The sequence below is a fragment of the Labeo rohita genome, chromosome 17 (assembly GCF_022985175.1).
Source record: "Labeo rohita strain BAU-BD-2019 chromosome 17, IGBB_LRoh.1.0, whole genome shotgun sequence".
Lineage (NCBI taxonomy): Eukaryota > Metazoa > Chordata > Actinopteri > Cypriniformes > Cyprinidae > Labeo > Labeo rohita.
Genome location: NC_066885.1, coordinates 34,204,757 through 34,221,725, shown reverse-complemented (window position 1 = coordinate 34,221,725; position 16,969 = coordinate 34,204,757). Strand labels below are relative to the sequence as shown.

The window sequence follows — 16,969 nt, the reverse complement described above, 5'->3', positions numbered from 1 at the left end:
ACAATTTACAATAGATCATCCTCAGTGTAATCTTTCAAAATGACGGACGGCCTTCAGATTTTTACGTCACTGATAAAAAATTTCTGTCAATGGCGAAGAATTTTCAGTTAACCTCTGGTCTGATGATCATGTTAGACTACATGTGGAAGCATCTGTTGTTTTGGTTTCTTCTGCGCTTGTGTTTTGGAAATTCTGTACAGAAGACGTGTAATAGCGCCCCCTACCATATGACAATGAAAACATGGATTCCCAGAGCTTAGTATAGTATAGCTTAAATACATTTAGACTTTTTCAAAGTATAAATCAAGTATACTTAAATGTCATTTTAAGTATATCTCTGAGAAGTACATAAAGTGCAGTGCAGAAGTACATAAAGTTGCAGTGTTTACACTGAAAACTCCAACAAGAAGTGCGCTTTAAATCACTGGATGATTCACTTATTTTAAGTGGGGAATGTTGAACTCACACTGTTAAACACAAAATTCATACACTAGACGTCCACTGGAGTAAAAAGTGTGTAGTGTATAGTATTCGTCATGGGTAAGGCAATCCCAGAATGCATTGTGAAGAGATAAAAAAAAAAAATATCTCCAAAGGGAGAGAAATTTCCATTATAATAAGGGATAATGTACATCCGGATGGTTGTTATTGCAAAATAAACCCTAACAGGGTGATCACCGTGAAGGGGTTTATTCTGCTTATTACACGGCTGATTGCCACATAACTAAATAATTGGACACAAAATATTGATATGAGTTGAACATTTTCATTAGCTTTGCGAAGAAAAACAGTTCTTAGAAAGTGGCTTTTAGCCAAGACGAACAAACAAGTTCAAACAAGACATAACTTTAAGGGATGAGGTACAGTCATACTACTTATTACGCGGCATTTCACCTCATAAATAATTACGGGGACATGAAATATTGCTTTGAGATGAAGCTGTTTTAAACTCTTACCTGTTTATTATCTTATAATCCCTTGTAGTGTACAGTCATTCTGGCAAGAAAATGAACGCTACAACAAAGCTGTACTGTCATTAATACTTAAGTCCTCAGATTTCATTTTCTAAACAATAATTAGCTTATAAGTGGGTCGCAAGATTGTAGTGCCATGGCTTCAGATACCCAGATGAGCGTCATTATAGTCACACCAAATGAATTTAACACGGGTTAAAAGGGATAGACTTACCTAGATCTAGAGTATCTAGTGGTCATGGATCATGTAATTTTCACAGCTCACAACTTTCAAAACGGTTTTATGGAGTTTTTGTTTACTGGAAGTTTTATTTTCAGAACAGTCGTTGTTAAACAACAGTGCCTTCAATCCCTCACAGCCTCACTTTCATTCCTGTCAGAAATCAAAAATGGCGCTAATGTCACGACTGACCAATCAGAATCAATTTCACAATGCCTTGTAATTAACATTTTAATGAAGTATTGAAAAGTATCATTACGAAGTTTTTTTTGTCTGATGCGTTGCTACAAATACTTTCTAAATTGTTCCCTTATGAGTTTCTGTCTAGGATGCTGTCTATGTAGACAGAGTGGAACAGAGCTGATGTCTGCCAGAGTATTTTAGTACAGAGTTCAGTTCAAGAACCGTCAACAACATCATGGAAATTATTCAGTTTCAGTATTTTAAAGTAATGGAAATGGTTCTCAATAAGAATCTTCACCTGCATTCGAATGCAGCTGTCGATCAGAGGCGTGAACGCGGCGAGGAGCTCAGCGTGTGTGGACTGAGTTCGGGCCGTTCGTTCGTTCGCAGGCGTTGACATGCAGTATTATGGGCTATCAGACTCCACGACTCACTTTTTCCATGAGTGAGAGAGCAGAAGCGTTTGGCCTCGGGCAGCTCCGGTGTCTGGATTAATCGCTGTCTGTCTGTACGTGTGCAGAGAGTTTGTGTTCTCCTCAACCTCACGTGTGTCATTATTTTCCATGTTAAAATACTTTGCTGGTATCTCAGTTTAATGTTCAGAATCACTGAAGAGTGAAACACTGTGACTGTGAGACGCTTTCAGAAATTGGTGCGTTCAAGTCCTCTTGGAAAGAGCACGCACTTGGGAAATGGAAATTACGCCGTCAGATGGGTTCAAATGACTCTGAAAGTTGGCGATGTACATTTTCTACATGAAATTAAATGAGATTTTTCATTTTTGTACTTATAAATACAATATTGCGATGACATTCATGTGCGTTCAACTAGTAAATCCGATCGTTCCACCAAGATTTGAACGCACAATCTGTTTGTTTGAGTGGCCCGCATGTCAACTTCTCACTCAACCAATCACAAGAGTTTGGGGCGGAGCGTTTGGCAAACCGCTTTAGACTGTTGTGATCTTTTAAAGGAGAAGTCCACTTCTAAAACAAAGATTCACAATGTACTCACCCCCTTGTCATCCAAGATGTTCATGTCTTTCTTTCTTCAGTTGTAAAGAAATTATGTTTTTTGAGGAAAACATTTTAGCATTTTTCTCCATTTAATGAACTTCCAAAATGCAGTTTAAATGCGGCTTCAAATGATCCCAAATGTGGTTGTAAACGATCCCAGCCGAGGAAGAAGGGTCTTATCTAGTGAAACAATTGGTTATTTTTATTAAAAAAAAAAACAAAAAAAAAAAAAACAATTTAAATACGTTTTAATCTCAAACGCTCATCTTGTCTTGCTCTCCCTGAACTCTGTGTATTCTGGCTCAAGACAGTTCGGGTATGTTGAAAAACTCCAATCGTATTTTCTCCCTCAACTTCAAAAATCATTTTACAATCATCCCACATCACTGCAGAAGTACTGACACAGTCTTTGCAAAGTGAACATGAAAAGAAGATCAAACATTCTTAACAAAAAAGGTAAAACAGAGATATAGGATGATTTTGAAGTTGAGGGAGAACATGAGATGGGTTTTTTTTTATGACACACACTTTATGACACACACTGTCATGAACCGGAAAAAACAGTCCAGGCAGGGCAAGACATGACTAGCGTTGACATTAAAAGGTATATACATTGTATTATTTTTACTAAAGGTGCAATAGAAGATCTTGGAAAATGCTAACTTTAGCCTGATAGCACTGAAAGCGAATGTCCCACTCTCCTTGCAAATCGCCGCCCAAAGCCACGCCTCCCGAACGCATGAACACACACAGACTAAACGACCAGAGACAACATTACTACAATACATTGTAACACCGAAATTAAATGTTTAACAGCCTAGAAAAACTGTGTGGTCCTAATAATGCACGGGAGATGAGAAGATGGCGTATTTTCCCCCGAGTTTAATAAAACGTCTCACGCGTCGTCACATTCGTCCACATACATGGGGATCAAGTGAGGAAAATAAAATAAAGAGAGACAGATGTGGGTAGAGCGAGTCACCTCTTCACCTTTCCAGAACGTACAAACACACGTTATGCACATGCGCAGTTGTTAGTCTGCCTCAAAACTACCGTAAATGCTCTAGCCGTTACAACATCACGTCATTAACCGTGAGATCACTTTGTAGAACAGTTAGTAAAAGTTTTACAATACCAGGACGGAAGATCAGGTTGTTGATGTTCGGCTGCTGTTCTCACACAGGCGTATGTGAACGCGCTGATGACGTATCTTGATTGTGCGAACAATGTGAGCAGAGGTATGCAAACACATATTTGACAGGCAGGTAGGAAAATCAATCAAAACACTCGAACCGAGCGTTTTAATTGGACAAATATTTATTGGTCCTTCGCCTTCCACAGAATATATATAAACATATAAATAAAATTTAACTTAATGATTGCTATCGGGATGTGAAGAGACTTTCAACCAGCATAACAAAAAAATGTTTCTAAAGACAATCACCTGTTGCACCTTTAAAATAACCTATCGTTTCACTAGATAAGACCCTTCTTTCTCAGCTGGGATCATTTACAACCACATTTGGGATCATTTGAAGCCGCATTTAAACTACATTTTGGAAGATCAAAATCGGGGCACCATATCAGTCCATTATATGGAGAAAAATGCTGAAATGTTTTCCTAAAAAAATTGCTTTACGACTGAAGAAAGAAAGACATGAACATCTTGGATGACAAGGGGGTGATTACATTATATGTGAATCTTTGTTTTGAAAGCGGACTGCTCCTTTAAGTCGGTTGCTAATGCTGATGGCATATAATGTACGTTTTAAACTCACATGCTGCATGTCTGTTGATAGATTCTTCGTCCCGATGAGCACATCGCTAAGCAGCGTTACATCGGCGGCAAGAACGTTCTGACTAAAGGAACGCCTGAGTGGGTTTCCTTTGACGTCACTGAGACCGTACGGGAGTGGCTCATGTATAGAGGTGAGTTAACCTTTACTAAACACTACATTACGTAAAGGTACAGAGCTCAATCCCGTTAATATATAAAGTAACATATAGTTGTGCGTTCATTGATCAGATGCAAGTGATTTTGTAATTTAAGAATAACACACATTTTGTTTTGGGTACTTTAGATTGTTGGAAATTGTGCTTATGTTAATATGTCAAAAAATTTTACTTGTAAAAACTTACTCTAATAATCTTTTAAAAATGTGTGTTTTCTTTTTTTTACATTAAGGGTGAAGTAATCTATCTGACATACGCTGTACACGCTTTTGATGTTTTGTGGAACCATCCATTAACATGATAAACAGATCAGTGTGTTTCAGTGTATGCTGTGGTTTTCCAGCAAAAGCGTGTGCATGAATTTACAGCTGTCGCTATAATTAGTGAGAATATTGGCAGAGCAAGTACAAATATGAAAAAATCTGATGACTGATTCTGACCGCACAGCGACTGCTTTATGTGTTGTAATAAGATAAACTGCACCAAAACACTCTGACAGAACAACTCCACTGTATTTGCTACTGTAGTGTCATAAATAAAGGAAAGAATCATTTTAAGCTCTTATTATTATACTGAATCACTAAAGATTCAACCTGTGTAGGAATGACTGTAGATAACTGGAAAATGGATGCAGTGAATGACCAAAGATGAATTTGCATTTCCCAGAAAACTCTGACTATTTGAAAACTTGCATTAAAAAAATTCAGAAACCTTTCAGAAGTAATTGGCCATTGAATTGCACAGTTGTAGCAAAAATCTCAGACAACTGTTACTTCAACAGCATTTAGTAATGCAGAAGCAGTTTTTATTAAAATGGCTCAGTGTGCTGAAATATTGTGAGTATCAGATGCTCCAGAGAGGCTGAGAAGGCTGTGAATATTCAAACACACACATGGAAACTGGAATGAGATGTTTGTGGAGAAACTGTATCCCAAACTGTTTGTTGTTTCACTGCTCAGAGACCAACCTCGGGCTGGAGGTCAGCGTTCACTGCCCGTGCCACACGTTCAGCCCCAACGGAGACATCGTTGAGAACGTCAATGAGGTGTTGGAGGTCAAATTCAAAGGTGGGTGAAGAAAAACAGTGCTGCTGAAGTGTTCAGTATCCAACATGTAATGATTGCAAATTGATCATTTCTGATTTTTCTCCTTTTGGCATTACTACAAAAAAAACAACAAAAAAAAAAACAAGAAGCATCATAGGCTTTTATGATTCTTATTACTATTTGTGATATTATGTTTATGCAGCATAGTTCTTGGTTGCACATGTACAGCATTTGTGTTAGTCCTGTTCAGACAAGTTTCAGAATGATGTTTGATGGTGTCTGTAGTTTTATTACAATCATATTTAAAGGGGTTTTATTATGCCCTTTTGGAAAGTCTTGAGTTGGTTTTGGGGGTGTACTAGCATAGGTTTTCATGCTTGATTGTTCCAAAAATGCATTATTTTTCCACATATTTTTCATTATTTCAGCACTTCTTTTCCCAGTCTGTCTCAAACAACCTGGGGTGCGTTTCCCAAGAGCATCAAATTAGCTAAATATGGCCGCAAGTTCCATTGAACTCTATCGGTAATGACAGACCTTGCAAGCATAGTTGCTTTTGGAAAACGCACCCCTGTTTAGTTTCAGTTTCAATTTCAATGAAGTCCCTCCTAAAGAGCCCGTTTGGAGCCCTGAGTGTGTGCAGTAGTGCTTTGTTTGTAGCCTGAGTCTTCACAGTAGTGATTTGTTTGGAGCCGATTCTTTGCAAAAGTGAACTGCATGGAGCACAAATCTGAACAGTAGTGATTCATTTGGAGTGATTAGTTTTGAGCCAGAGTCTGCGCAGTAATGATTCATTTGGAGCCTGAGTGTGCACAGCGGTGATTTGTTTGGAGCCCGATTCTTGCAGTAGTGATTTTTGCCTGAGTTTGCACAGTATTGATTTGTTTGGAGCCCGAGTCTGTGCAGTAGTGATTCGTTTGGAGCCCAAGTCTGCACAGTAGTGATTCGTTTGGAGCCCGAGTCTGCGCAGTAGTGATTCGTATGGAGCCCGATTCTGTGCAGTAGTGATTCGTTTGGAGCCCGAGTCTGCGCAGTAGTGATTTGTTTGGAGCCCGAGTCTGTGCAATAGTGATTTGTTTGGAGGCCGAGTCTGTGCAATAGTGATTTGTTTTGAGCCCGAGTCTGCGCAGTAGTGATTTGTTTTGAGCCCGATTCTTGCAGTAGTGATTTGTGCCTGAGTCTGTGCAGTAGTGATTTGTTTGGAGGCCAAGTCTGTGCAATAGTGATTTGTTTTGAGCCCGAGTCTGTGCAATAGTGATTTGTTTTGAGCCCGAGTCTGCGCAGTAGTGATTTGTTTTGAGCCCGAGTCTTCACAGTACTGATTTGTTTGGAGTTGATTCTGTGCAATAGTGCACCGCATGGAGCACAAATCTGAACAGTAGTGATTCATTTGGAGACTGAGTCTGCGCAGTAGTGATTCATTTGGAGCCCGAGTCTGCGCAGTAGAGATTTGTTTGGAGCCCGAGTCTGTGCAGTAGAGATTTGTTTGGAGCCCGAGTCTGTGCAGTAGAGATTTGTTTGGAGCCCGAGTCTGTGCAGTAAAGATTTGTTTGGAGCCCGAGTCTGCGCAGTAGAGATTTGTTTGGAGCCAGAATCTGTGCAGTAGAGATTTGTTTGGAGCCAGAATCTGCGCAGTAAAGATTTGTTTGGAGCCAGAATTTGCGCAGTAGTGATTTGTTTGGAGCCCGAGTTTGCGCAGTAAAGATTTGTTTGGGGCCAGAATTTGCGCAGTAGAGATTTGTTTGGAGCCTGAGTCTGCGCAGTAGTGATTCTTTTGGAGCCCGAGTCTGCGCAGTAGAGATTTGTTTGGACCCCGAGTCTGCGAAGTATAGATTTGTTTGGAGCCTGAGTCTCCGCAGTAGTGATTCTTTTGGAGCCCGAGTCTGCGCAGTAGTGATATGTTTGGAGCCTGAGTCTGCGCAGTAGTGATTTTTTTGGAGCCCGAGTCTGCGCAGTAGAGATTTGTTTGGAGCCCGAGTCTGCGCAGTATAGATTTGTTTGGAGCCAGAATCTGCGCAGTAGTGATTTGTTTGGAGCCCGAGTTTGCGCAGTAAAGATTTGTTTGGAGCCAGAATCTGCGCAGTAGAGATTTGTTTGGAGCCCGAGTCTGCGCAGTATAGATTTGTTTGGAGCCAGAATCTGCGCAGTAGTGATTTGTTTGGAGCCTGAGTCTGCGCAGTAGAGATTTGTTTGGAGCCCGAGTCTGCGCAGTATAGATTTGTTTGGAGCCAGAATCTGCGCAGTAGTGATTTGTTTGGAGCCTGAGTCTGCGCAGTAGTGATTCTTTTGGAGCCCGAGTCTGCGCAGTAAAGATTTGTTTGGAGCCCGAGTCTGCGCAGTATAGATTTGTTTGGAGCCAGAATCTGCGCAGTAGTGATTTGTTTGGAGCCTGAGTCTGCGCAGTAGTGATTCTTTTGGAGCCCGAGTCTGCGCAGTAGAGATTTGTTTGGAGCCCGAGTCTGCGCAGTATAGATTTGTTTGGAGCCAGAATCTGCGCAGTAGTGATTTGTTTGGAGCCTGAGTCTGCGCAGTAGTGATTCTTTTGGAGCCCGAGTCTGCGCAGTAAAGATTTGTTTGGAGCCCGAGTCTGCACAGTACAGATTTGTTTGGAGCCAGAAACTGCGCAGTAGTGATTTGTTTGGAGCCTGAGTCTGCGCAGTAGTGATTCTTTTGAAGCCCGAGTCTGTGCAGTAGTGATTCATTTGGAGCCCGAGTTTGTGCAGCAGAGACTTGTTTGGAGCCCGAGTCTGTGCAGTACAGATTTGTTTGGAGCCAGAGTCTGCGACGTAGTGATTCATTTGGAGCCTGAGTCTGCGCAGTAGCGATTCGTTTGGAGCCCGAGTCTGCGCAGTATAGATTTGTTTGGAGCCAGAATCTGCGCAGTAGTGATTTGTTTGGAGCCTGAGTCTGCGCAGTAGTGATTCTTTTGGAGCCCGAGTCTGCGCAGTAAAGATTTGTTTGGAGCCCGAGTCTGCGCAGTATAGATTTGTTTGGAGCCAGAATCTGCGCAGTAGTGATTTGTTTGGAGCCTGAGTCTGCGCAGTAGTGATTCTTTTGGAGCCCGAGTCTGCGCAGTAGAGATTTGTTTGGAGCCCGAGTCTGCGCAGTATAGATTTGTTTGGAGCCAGAATCTGCGCAGTAGTGATTTGTTTGGAGCCTGAGTCTGCGCAGTAGTGATTCTTTTGGAGCCCGAGTCTGCGCAGTAAAGATTTGTTTGGAGCCCGAGTCTGCACAGTACAGATTTGTTTGGAGCCAGAATCTGCGCAGTAGTGATTTGTTTGGAGCCTGAGTCTGCGCAGTAGTGATTCGTTTGGAGCCTGAGTCTGTGCAGTAGTGATTCGTTTGGAGCCTGAGTCTGCGCAGTAGTGATTCTTTTGAAGCCCGAGTCTGTGCAGTAGTGATTCATTTGGAGCCCGAGTTTGTGCAGCAGAGACTTGTTTGGAGCCCGAGTCTGCGACGTAGTGATTCATTTGGAGCCTGAGTCTGCGCAGTAGCGATTCGTTTGGAGCCCGAGTCTGCGCAGTAGTGGTTGTGAGGTGGAGCCATGGTATCAAAGTCCTGCTCAAACTCCCACAGACTAAATTGCAAGCTCACAATCATGACGCCACAGCCCGTTTTTATAGCATTAAATAATGAACTAAAAGCAAACTTTTAACACTTCAGCATAAAAACTACCTAAAATGATGTAAACAATCTTTGAAAATGCATTTGAAGCGTAATTTAATTGTGTTAGTTTAGCTCTCATCCCTTTCTTTTACAAGGAGTGGGCGGGGTTTATGACCAATGTTGCTGCCAGCCACAGGATGGTGATCAGAATATTTTGTTTTAATTTTTTTTTTTTTACACTTGGCCTGTGGTTTCTAGCGCAGCTCAACAAGGCCTTGTCCCCCTTCTTTTTTCTATTCCATGGGAGAAAATTATTTAACTTTTTTGTTAAACAGAATATCTCCCTTTGAGAGTGGACTTTAAGTTTTGTAACGTTGTGGATCTTTTACATTCTGAAACAGCAACATTGCACTAAGTAATAACTAACTTATAACAACTTAGAAATGTGGATGAGAAATGAATTAAGGCAACAATTAAAGCTAAATTTGAAACGATTTTCTCTAAGAAGTTGCTAGCCAATTTACAAATAATTACAAAGAAACGGCAAGTAACGCATTGAGTTACATGTAAAATTTTGAAGTAGAAAGACTAAAATAGCACTCTCTTGTAAGTCATTCTCCAAGAATCTTTTTACAGTGTACAGTATGATCTCCCACAAGCTCTTGTGATGTGCCGTCAGCTCGTCCTATGCACCTTCACCACACACGCTCTACTGAGATAAAGGCCTCGGCGCTCCATCCAGCCGCGGTCGGACGCTGCGATCATGGGAATGCTCTGCCGTATGGAATCTCACTTAGTTCTGGGGGCCTCGGGGGTGTCTGGGGTTTTGGGAATGCGCTGGCTGGAATGCGCGCGCCACTGCGGGCACTCAGACTCTTGGCCCTCAATGAAAGAGGGGTGTCCGTATCTATGGGCAACGCCTCTCCTGGGACCCGAGCTGCTTTTGCTATCACAAACAGATTGAATACGCAGATGCTGGAGGAGACGGAGTGCTGGAGCTGCTGTCTGTGCTGGGCTTGGGCTTTCACTTCTCCACAGGAGTAAGTGCTGCTGAAGCTGAAGCCAGACTGTCAGCGTGAGCTCTGGTCCACTTTGCAGCGAGACCGTTCTGACACATAAAACTACCAACCGCAGTTCTTTTTTGGGGGTGGTTTTATCTGAAACCGATGATGCTGCAATAATAGCACATAACAAAGTGGTAAACTAATGCTGCAAAATCTCAGAAAACAGCTGTACTGACAGCATGAGTGGAAAACGTGTAGACGTCAGAATTTCCATCTATTATTTTGCAAGCAAAACGTTTCAGGCAAGGCAGACTGTATGGTTGTGGGAAATTTTTCAACTCCAGTGACTAGTTGTTTCTCAGAAGAGCTTGCTGTATCACGACCTGAAACCTGAGCGCACTGACTTTGAGAAATTGCGTAAAGATTGGTTTTGTTTTGAGAAAGCTCTTGCCGTTTTGTGTGTGTAATGCACATCAGACGCTCTGTGAATTGATGTGCTTGAATGCTTTGAAGTAAACATAATGATAATGCCGTTTCATTTATTTATTAGAGACTACATTGTTTCAGTAACGTCTCTTTGTGCGTCCAGGCCTGTCAGCATAAAAATATGCATTCTGCCTAAATAAAAAAGCACTGCATACAATTGAAATTGTGGGGGGTCTCATTAAAAGACCTTTGTACCTCAATCAGACAAACAAGCAAACTAACTTCAGTCCAAATTAGATTTCAGGGTGGCATAGCCAGCACGCAAGGCATTTTATTGTCATGTGACAATATGACATCACACAAAAGATGCCTGTAGACCCTCATAACCGGATCATAGTCAGTAAACCTGAACTGAATTAAACTAAATGTAACTGAATAAAAAATAAACATCACATGTAAACACTGGAAACTTTGTAAAAACATTAAAAAAAATAAAATTACAGATTAAAAACACTAGATTTTTTATCCATGTACTGTGCTGCTATAAAAAAATAATGCTTCAATATCATAGTAAACTCATTATTTATGTTTTTTAAAGTAAAACAGTCCATCAGTTGAGTTGAACAGAACTGAACTGGACGTCAAAGTCTTTCCAAACACAGATGAACATGAGATTGTAATAGACTTTAAGGTTTCTAATTCGCACCTGTCTGTCAATTTTAGTTTGACTGTGCTTCTGCTGTGTCCTCAGGGATGGACGGCGAGTACGAGGAGCCGAACCGCTGGGATTTGGGTCGACTAAAGAAGCAGAAGGAGCAGCTTCTCCCTCATCTCATCCTGATGATGCTGCCGCCACACCGTCTGGACGTGCTGCCCACCTCTAGACGACGCAAACGCGCGCTGGACACCAACTACTGCTTCTCGTGAGCATTTCTTCAACTTCATAAAAAAAAAAAAAAGATGTTTGAAACAGCAACTGTAGCCCTGTTCCAAAACATACAGAGCTGCCTATGTACACATCCCAGAGGCTTATTGTTTGTTTGTTTATTTGATAGGGACAATGCGTGTCAATGAACATTTGTATAAAATACAGAATGTAAACAAGCCGGATTATAGCAACATTGCTAATTTACATCTGAAGTCCTTAGGCAGGTGCACGGAAAAACACAAACTCGATTATACATACAAACATCACATAGAAAACAAAATACCCCAAACACATTATTTAAAATGAATCTCATAAAAATATGGCACCTCACAGTCTGCTCTAATGATAGACCTAGTACCAACACCACAGTCTGTTCTCTGTATTATGAATTCACTCACCGGAGGTAGGGCAAGACCACAACGTACCTTACAAGTAAAACAAACATATTTTAAATTTTTAACATTTTCAAAACTCAATAAATTGTGTGCTTTTTTAAAGAATGTTACAATAGTGAATAGGTTGACCCACCAATGAATGACCAAAACAATACTCAATGTGTGAAAAAAATCATTAATTGTAGATACAATTGTTAGTGTTTGAGTCCAAGGTAACCCCAAGATACGCTGTAAGCCAATCCTAAACACTCCTCAACACTTCCTCCCAGTTATTTGCATGAGTAAAAATTACTACATCATCTGTGTACATCTGAAGAGTCACATTTTTACATGCTCCAGGTAAATCATTAACATAAAGTGTAAATAAAATAGGCCCCAAGATAGAGCCTTGTGGAACCCCCGTGGGGAATTAAGGTTGGATGATTTTGTGCCATCAATATGAGTAAAAAAGAATAAAAACGTTTTAACCTAAGTATCGCCTCTTCTGAAAAACTAAAATTTGTTCATTTGTTCGCCTTTAGATCTAAGAAGACAGCACCAAAATATGCACTCCTATCTAGTAGGCACTGGACTTTCTCAAACAATTACATCACAACTCTGGCCCTAACTCTGGGTCCACTTTCCTGCAGAGTGTAGCTCCAGCCCTAATCAAACACACCTGAACAAGCTCATCAAGGCCCTTAGGGTCACTAAAAATTACAGGCAGGTGAGTTTGATCAAGGTTGGAGGTAAACTCTGCAGGAACCTTGACCTTGGGGGCCGTTTAGCTTTTCACTTCTGGTAGTATTGAGACTTCAAAATTCAAATTCAGATTTTCAGATTCTTAAAAGTTGCTGATAACACAGCTTATTTTCTGCAATAACCCAAAAAGCCAGTTGGGTTTTTGTGGAGGGAACTAGGTTAATGCTAATTCATGGGTTGTCCTGCAAAAATGCTCACTAAACAAATCACTGCAGCGCTCTATACATTGTGAAAAAAAAAAAAAAAAAAGTAAAAATAATTTTCCAGTCATTGGTTTGATTCCCAGGGAATGTATGAACTGATAAACTGTACACCTTGAATGCAATGCAAGCCACTTTAGATAAAAGTGTCTGCCAAATGCATAAACCTAAATGTTAATCTCTAGGCAGGAATGTAAGGTGAATTTGATCTGCTTTCTTCTCAGGACCTTTAAAATGCAAATTCACATCCCTATTGCAGTAAGCAGCAGCACACCTCATGTGTCTGGAGAGATTTTCCCCATAAGAATGAATTTTTTAATTGGCACCTGACGGCTCGAAGCATCTGGGAGGTTCTGCAAGAGCTTGCAAGTTTAGATTTGTCCCAGTATGCTATGTAGTGCACTGGCTCCTTAGTGTGTGGCTCTCTGTTAGCACTCCACACCTGGGTCGGATCCAGGAGGGAAAAAATGACACACCTTACAGTGGAATTTCTGAGCCTCAAAAGACTGTCTGACATGTTTATAAGGCCATACAGAACCGAAATAGAAGTCTCAGAAACATCCAAGTGAAAAGTGCATGGAAACGCCTCTGAACGAACACAGAGTCCTCGCCAGGAGCCCAAGAGCGCGAGGATGTGAACGGGCAGGTGGGGAAATTGACGGCTTTTCTTTCTGCTTTCAGAAACTACGAGGAGAACTGCTGCGTTCGGCGGTTGTACATCGACTTCCGGCAGGATCTGGGCTGGAGGTGGATCCACGAGCCGAAAGGGTATCACGCCAACTTTTGCTCTGGGCCTTGCCCGTACCTCCGCAGCGCTGACACCACGCACAGCTCGGTGAGAATCTCCTTCATACGTCATAGTTTACTTACCTTCATGTCTCGCTTTCTTTTGGGAAAAAAAGGAGACTGTTTGAAGAATGTCCAAGTCTCTTATTTCAGTACAATTAATAAAATGGAAAGAAATATCCAAAAATGCACCATGAATGTCGGTGGTCTAGTCAAGACCCAAGGCTAAACCCTTGAGTCTTCTGAAGTCAACTGATGCGTCGTGTGAGAAAATCTTCCACTGCACTGCAGATTTGATTGTTTGCATACATACAAATTTGTCTAGTTAGAACTTAAATTTCAGCCTGTTCCTCACAAGCATCATTATCAAAAAATTCATATGGACTAGTTTTATGGTGCTTTTCAGATTGATGACACTGTCTTTCTCTATTCACATTCATTGTATTGATAATGAAGACATGAACATTGTGCTTAACTTGTTTTGTAGTGATGCACCACATTTGCAGCAACCAAAAAATGAAAATAATTGGCTAAAATGGCAACAAAGAGATGAATTAATGGATTCACCAGTTTCAAAACAGTTTTGAAGGGCCGAAAACAGCTTCTCTAATGACACATTTTAGTTTGTGCACTTCAGCACGAACAAAAATGCTGCTAGAGTGATTCGTAAAATTAATTTAGCTGCAATGTCAAAAGGCGGCTTGTTGCCGAAGAACTGTACTACCAATTACCCAAATTTATTATCCCAAATATTTTTAGTCTAAATGAAAACTTTAATCTATTTTGATTTTGCAGTTTCAATAAAATAAAAATAAATAAATAAAAAAGTTTGGAACAACATAAAGACAATTAATATTCTTAAGTAGCACGGGTATATTTGTAGAAACAGCCAAAAATACATTGTTCATTTATGCCAAAAATCATTAAGATATTAAGTAAACATCATGTTCCATGAAGATATTTTGTAAATTTCCTACCGTAAATATATAAAAACTGAATTTTTGAAGAAGGCGATTTTCTTATTGGTTCTATCCTAACAAACCATACATCAAAGCTTATGTATTTAGCTTTCAGGTGATGTAGAAATCTCAATTTCAAAAAATTGACCCTTATGACCCTTATGGTTTCGTGGTCCAGGGACACATTTGATGGCATCGGCATGAGAACAAAATTTGGTCTAAATTGAGCTCAATAATGTCAGTACTCTCTTCTGTAGCTTCTTTAGTTGAATGTTTCATGATCAGTGAATTTTTTCTGTTTATTACCGTAAAGCCGCTTTGAAACAATCTGTATTGCATGAGGCGCTATAGAAATAAAGGTGACTTGACTTGTTTCCCCTCATTTCTCGGCAGCTGCTGAGCCTGTACAACACGCTGAACCCCGAGGCATCCGCGTCCCCCTGCTGCGTTCCTCAAGACCTCGAGCCGCTCACCATCCTTTACTACGTGGGCCGAACGCCTAAAGTGGAGCAGCTCTCCAACATGATCGTCAAATCCTGCAAGTGCAGCTGAGGGCCCCGAGACCCCGGCACCGAGCCCGACGCGGGTTCCAGCGCTCGAGGGGCAGCGGGAAGGGTGCGTGCCAGGAACTGGACTCTAAATGAATACCTCCGTACATCCTTCTCACCCACATCCAACCCGGGAGCCAGAGGCTTCTCTAAGCACTAGAAAGTTGCCTTCCAAGACGACGATGCTGCCCTACGATCCCTCGGACTTCTAGTTTGACGTTTGAAGTGACTTGTCCACTTGTAATGTTTAATTTTTGGTCAGCTCTTTACCGGCGAACCTCATGGGCATTTGTGAACTCTGACCTTCGTAACATCTACCGAAGCAGCTTCGCCGAGGACAACGGCGGCCGCGCTCAGAGACGACACTGCCCACGCGTGCCGGATCGACAAACGCCGACCGAGCGAGAGCCACGTTAGCCAATCCTTGTGTTTTTGTATAACGATGTTCCAACGTAACTCATTTGAGCACGCCATTTCCCAGAGCGAACGTTGTAGTGTGTATCGCGCCGTTCGTCTAACGCGACGGTGTTAATGTTAATACAAACATGCTGGAAAGAAATCTTTTTGAGAAAACAATGTGTTTCGACTTATGTTTACCTCTGTCGCTCGGCAGAAGTTTTAGGGATTTTTATAGTTCTTCAATGAAGCTGACGTTTCGAAACGACGTATGCCGACACATGAACTTTTAGATCACAAACTGCTAATGTTTTTACTGCTATTATTCCTAAAACACTTTTTTAATTAAACAGTCTTGGACAAAAAGAGTTTGTCATGAGTTTCAGAGAATCCACATCATCTCGACTGTTAAAAACGCACAATGATTACATAGCTTGCTTTAACAATATATTCAACGTTTTTTCTTAAAACAGAACGCAAAACGTAGCTGAAATGTCTTCCGGTTTACTGATACAGCTGAATGCTAAAAAGGTACTGTACACACATAATTTGTCATGCTTTTAAAGGTCCATCAAGTTTCGTGACTCACATCTGGTCATGCATAACATCAGAGGACATTCAAGTAAATTCAGGAGAGGAAATGCAATACAAATACTGTACAAACTAAAACCAACATTAAAATCCTGAGAACAAAACTGTATGTTGCATAAGTTCAATCTTGCATAATCGGCCTCAATCATGAAATGCAGAAGTTGCTCTTACATCTTACAACTCTCAATTCAATGCAACGATTTAGGTAAGACATTTCTTCTGTTCCTGTTGCACGAATGAGGCCCTGTCATTTATTCATTTTTGGCCAGGTACTTAAAGGAGAAGTCCACTTCCAGAACAAAAATTGACAGATAATGCACTCACCCCCTTGTCATCCAAGATGTTTATGTCTTTCTTTCTTCAGTTGTAAAGAAATTATGTTTTTTGAGGAAAACATTTCAGCATTTGTCTCCATATAATGGACTGATATGGTGCCCCGATTCTAAACTTCCAAAATGCAGTTTAAATGCAGCTTCAAATGATCCCAGATGCGGTTTTAAATGATCCCAACCGAGGAAGAAGGGATTTATCTAGCGAAACGATCGGTTATTTTCATAAAAATAATGCAATTTATATACTTTTTAGTGTTAAACTCTCGTCTTGTCTTTCTCTGCCTGGACTGTTTTTGTTCTGGTTCATGACAGTTAGTGTATGTGGAAAAACTCTCATCTCATGTCCTCCCTCAACTTCAAAATCGTCCTATATCGCTGTTTTACCTTTTTTGTTAAGGGTGTTTGATCTTCTTCGCATGTTCACTTTGCAAACACTGTGTCGGTACTTCTGCAGCGATGTAGGATGATTTTGAAATGATTTTTGAAGTTGAGGGAGAAAATATGATTGGAGTTTTTCGACAAACCCTAACTGTGTTGAGTCAGAATACACAGAGTTTAGGGAGAGCAAGACAAGACGAGCGTTTGGGATTAAAAAGTATTTAAATTGTATTTTTTTTTTAATGAAAATAACCGATCGTTTCGCTAGATAAGACCCTTCTTCCTCG

At 40.9% G+C, this 16,969-nt stretch overlaps 1 protein-coding gene across 1 annotated transcript in view; it reads left to right on the top strand.

Annotated features, from left to right (window-relative positions):
- The window catches only part of tgfb3 (transforming growth factor, beta 3), a 31,072-nt gene extending 14,861 nt beyond the window's left edge, over positions 1-16,211 (top strand). The window contains exons 3-7 of the mRNA XM_051133573.1: positions 4,193-4,322; positions 5,306-5,413; positions 11,180-11,351; positions 13,374-13,527; positions 14,831-16,211. Of these exons, the coding sequence (XP_050989530.1) occupies positions 4,193-4,322; positions 5,306-5,413; positions 11,180-11,351; positions 13,374-13,527; positions 14,831-14,989 (723 nt within the window). The 3' untranslated portion in view covers positions 14,990-16,211. The remainder of the gene's footprint in view (positions 1-4,192; positions 4,323-5,305; positions 5,414-11,179; positions 11,352-13,373; positions 13,528-14,830) is intronic.
- The last annotated feature ends 758 nt before the right edge of the window (positions 16,212-16,969 follow it).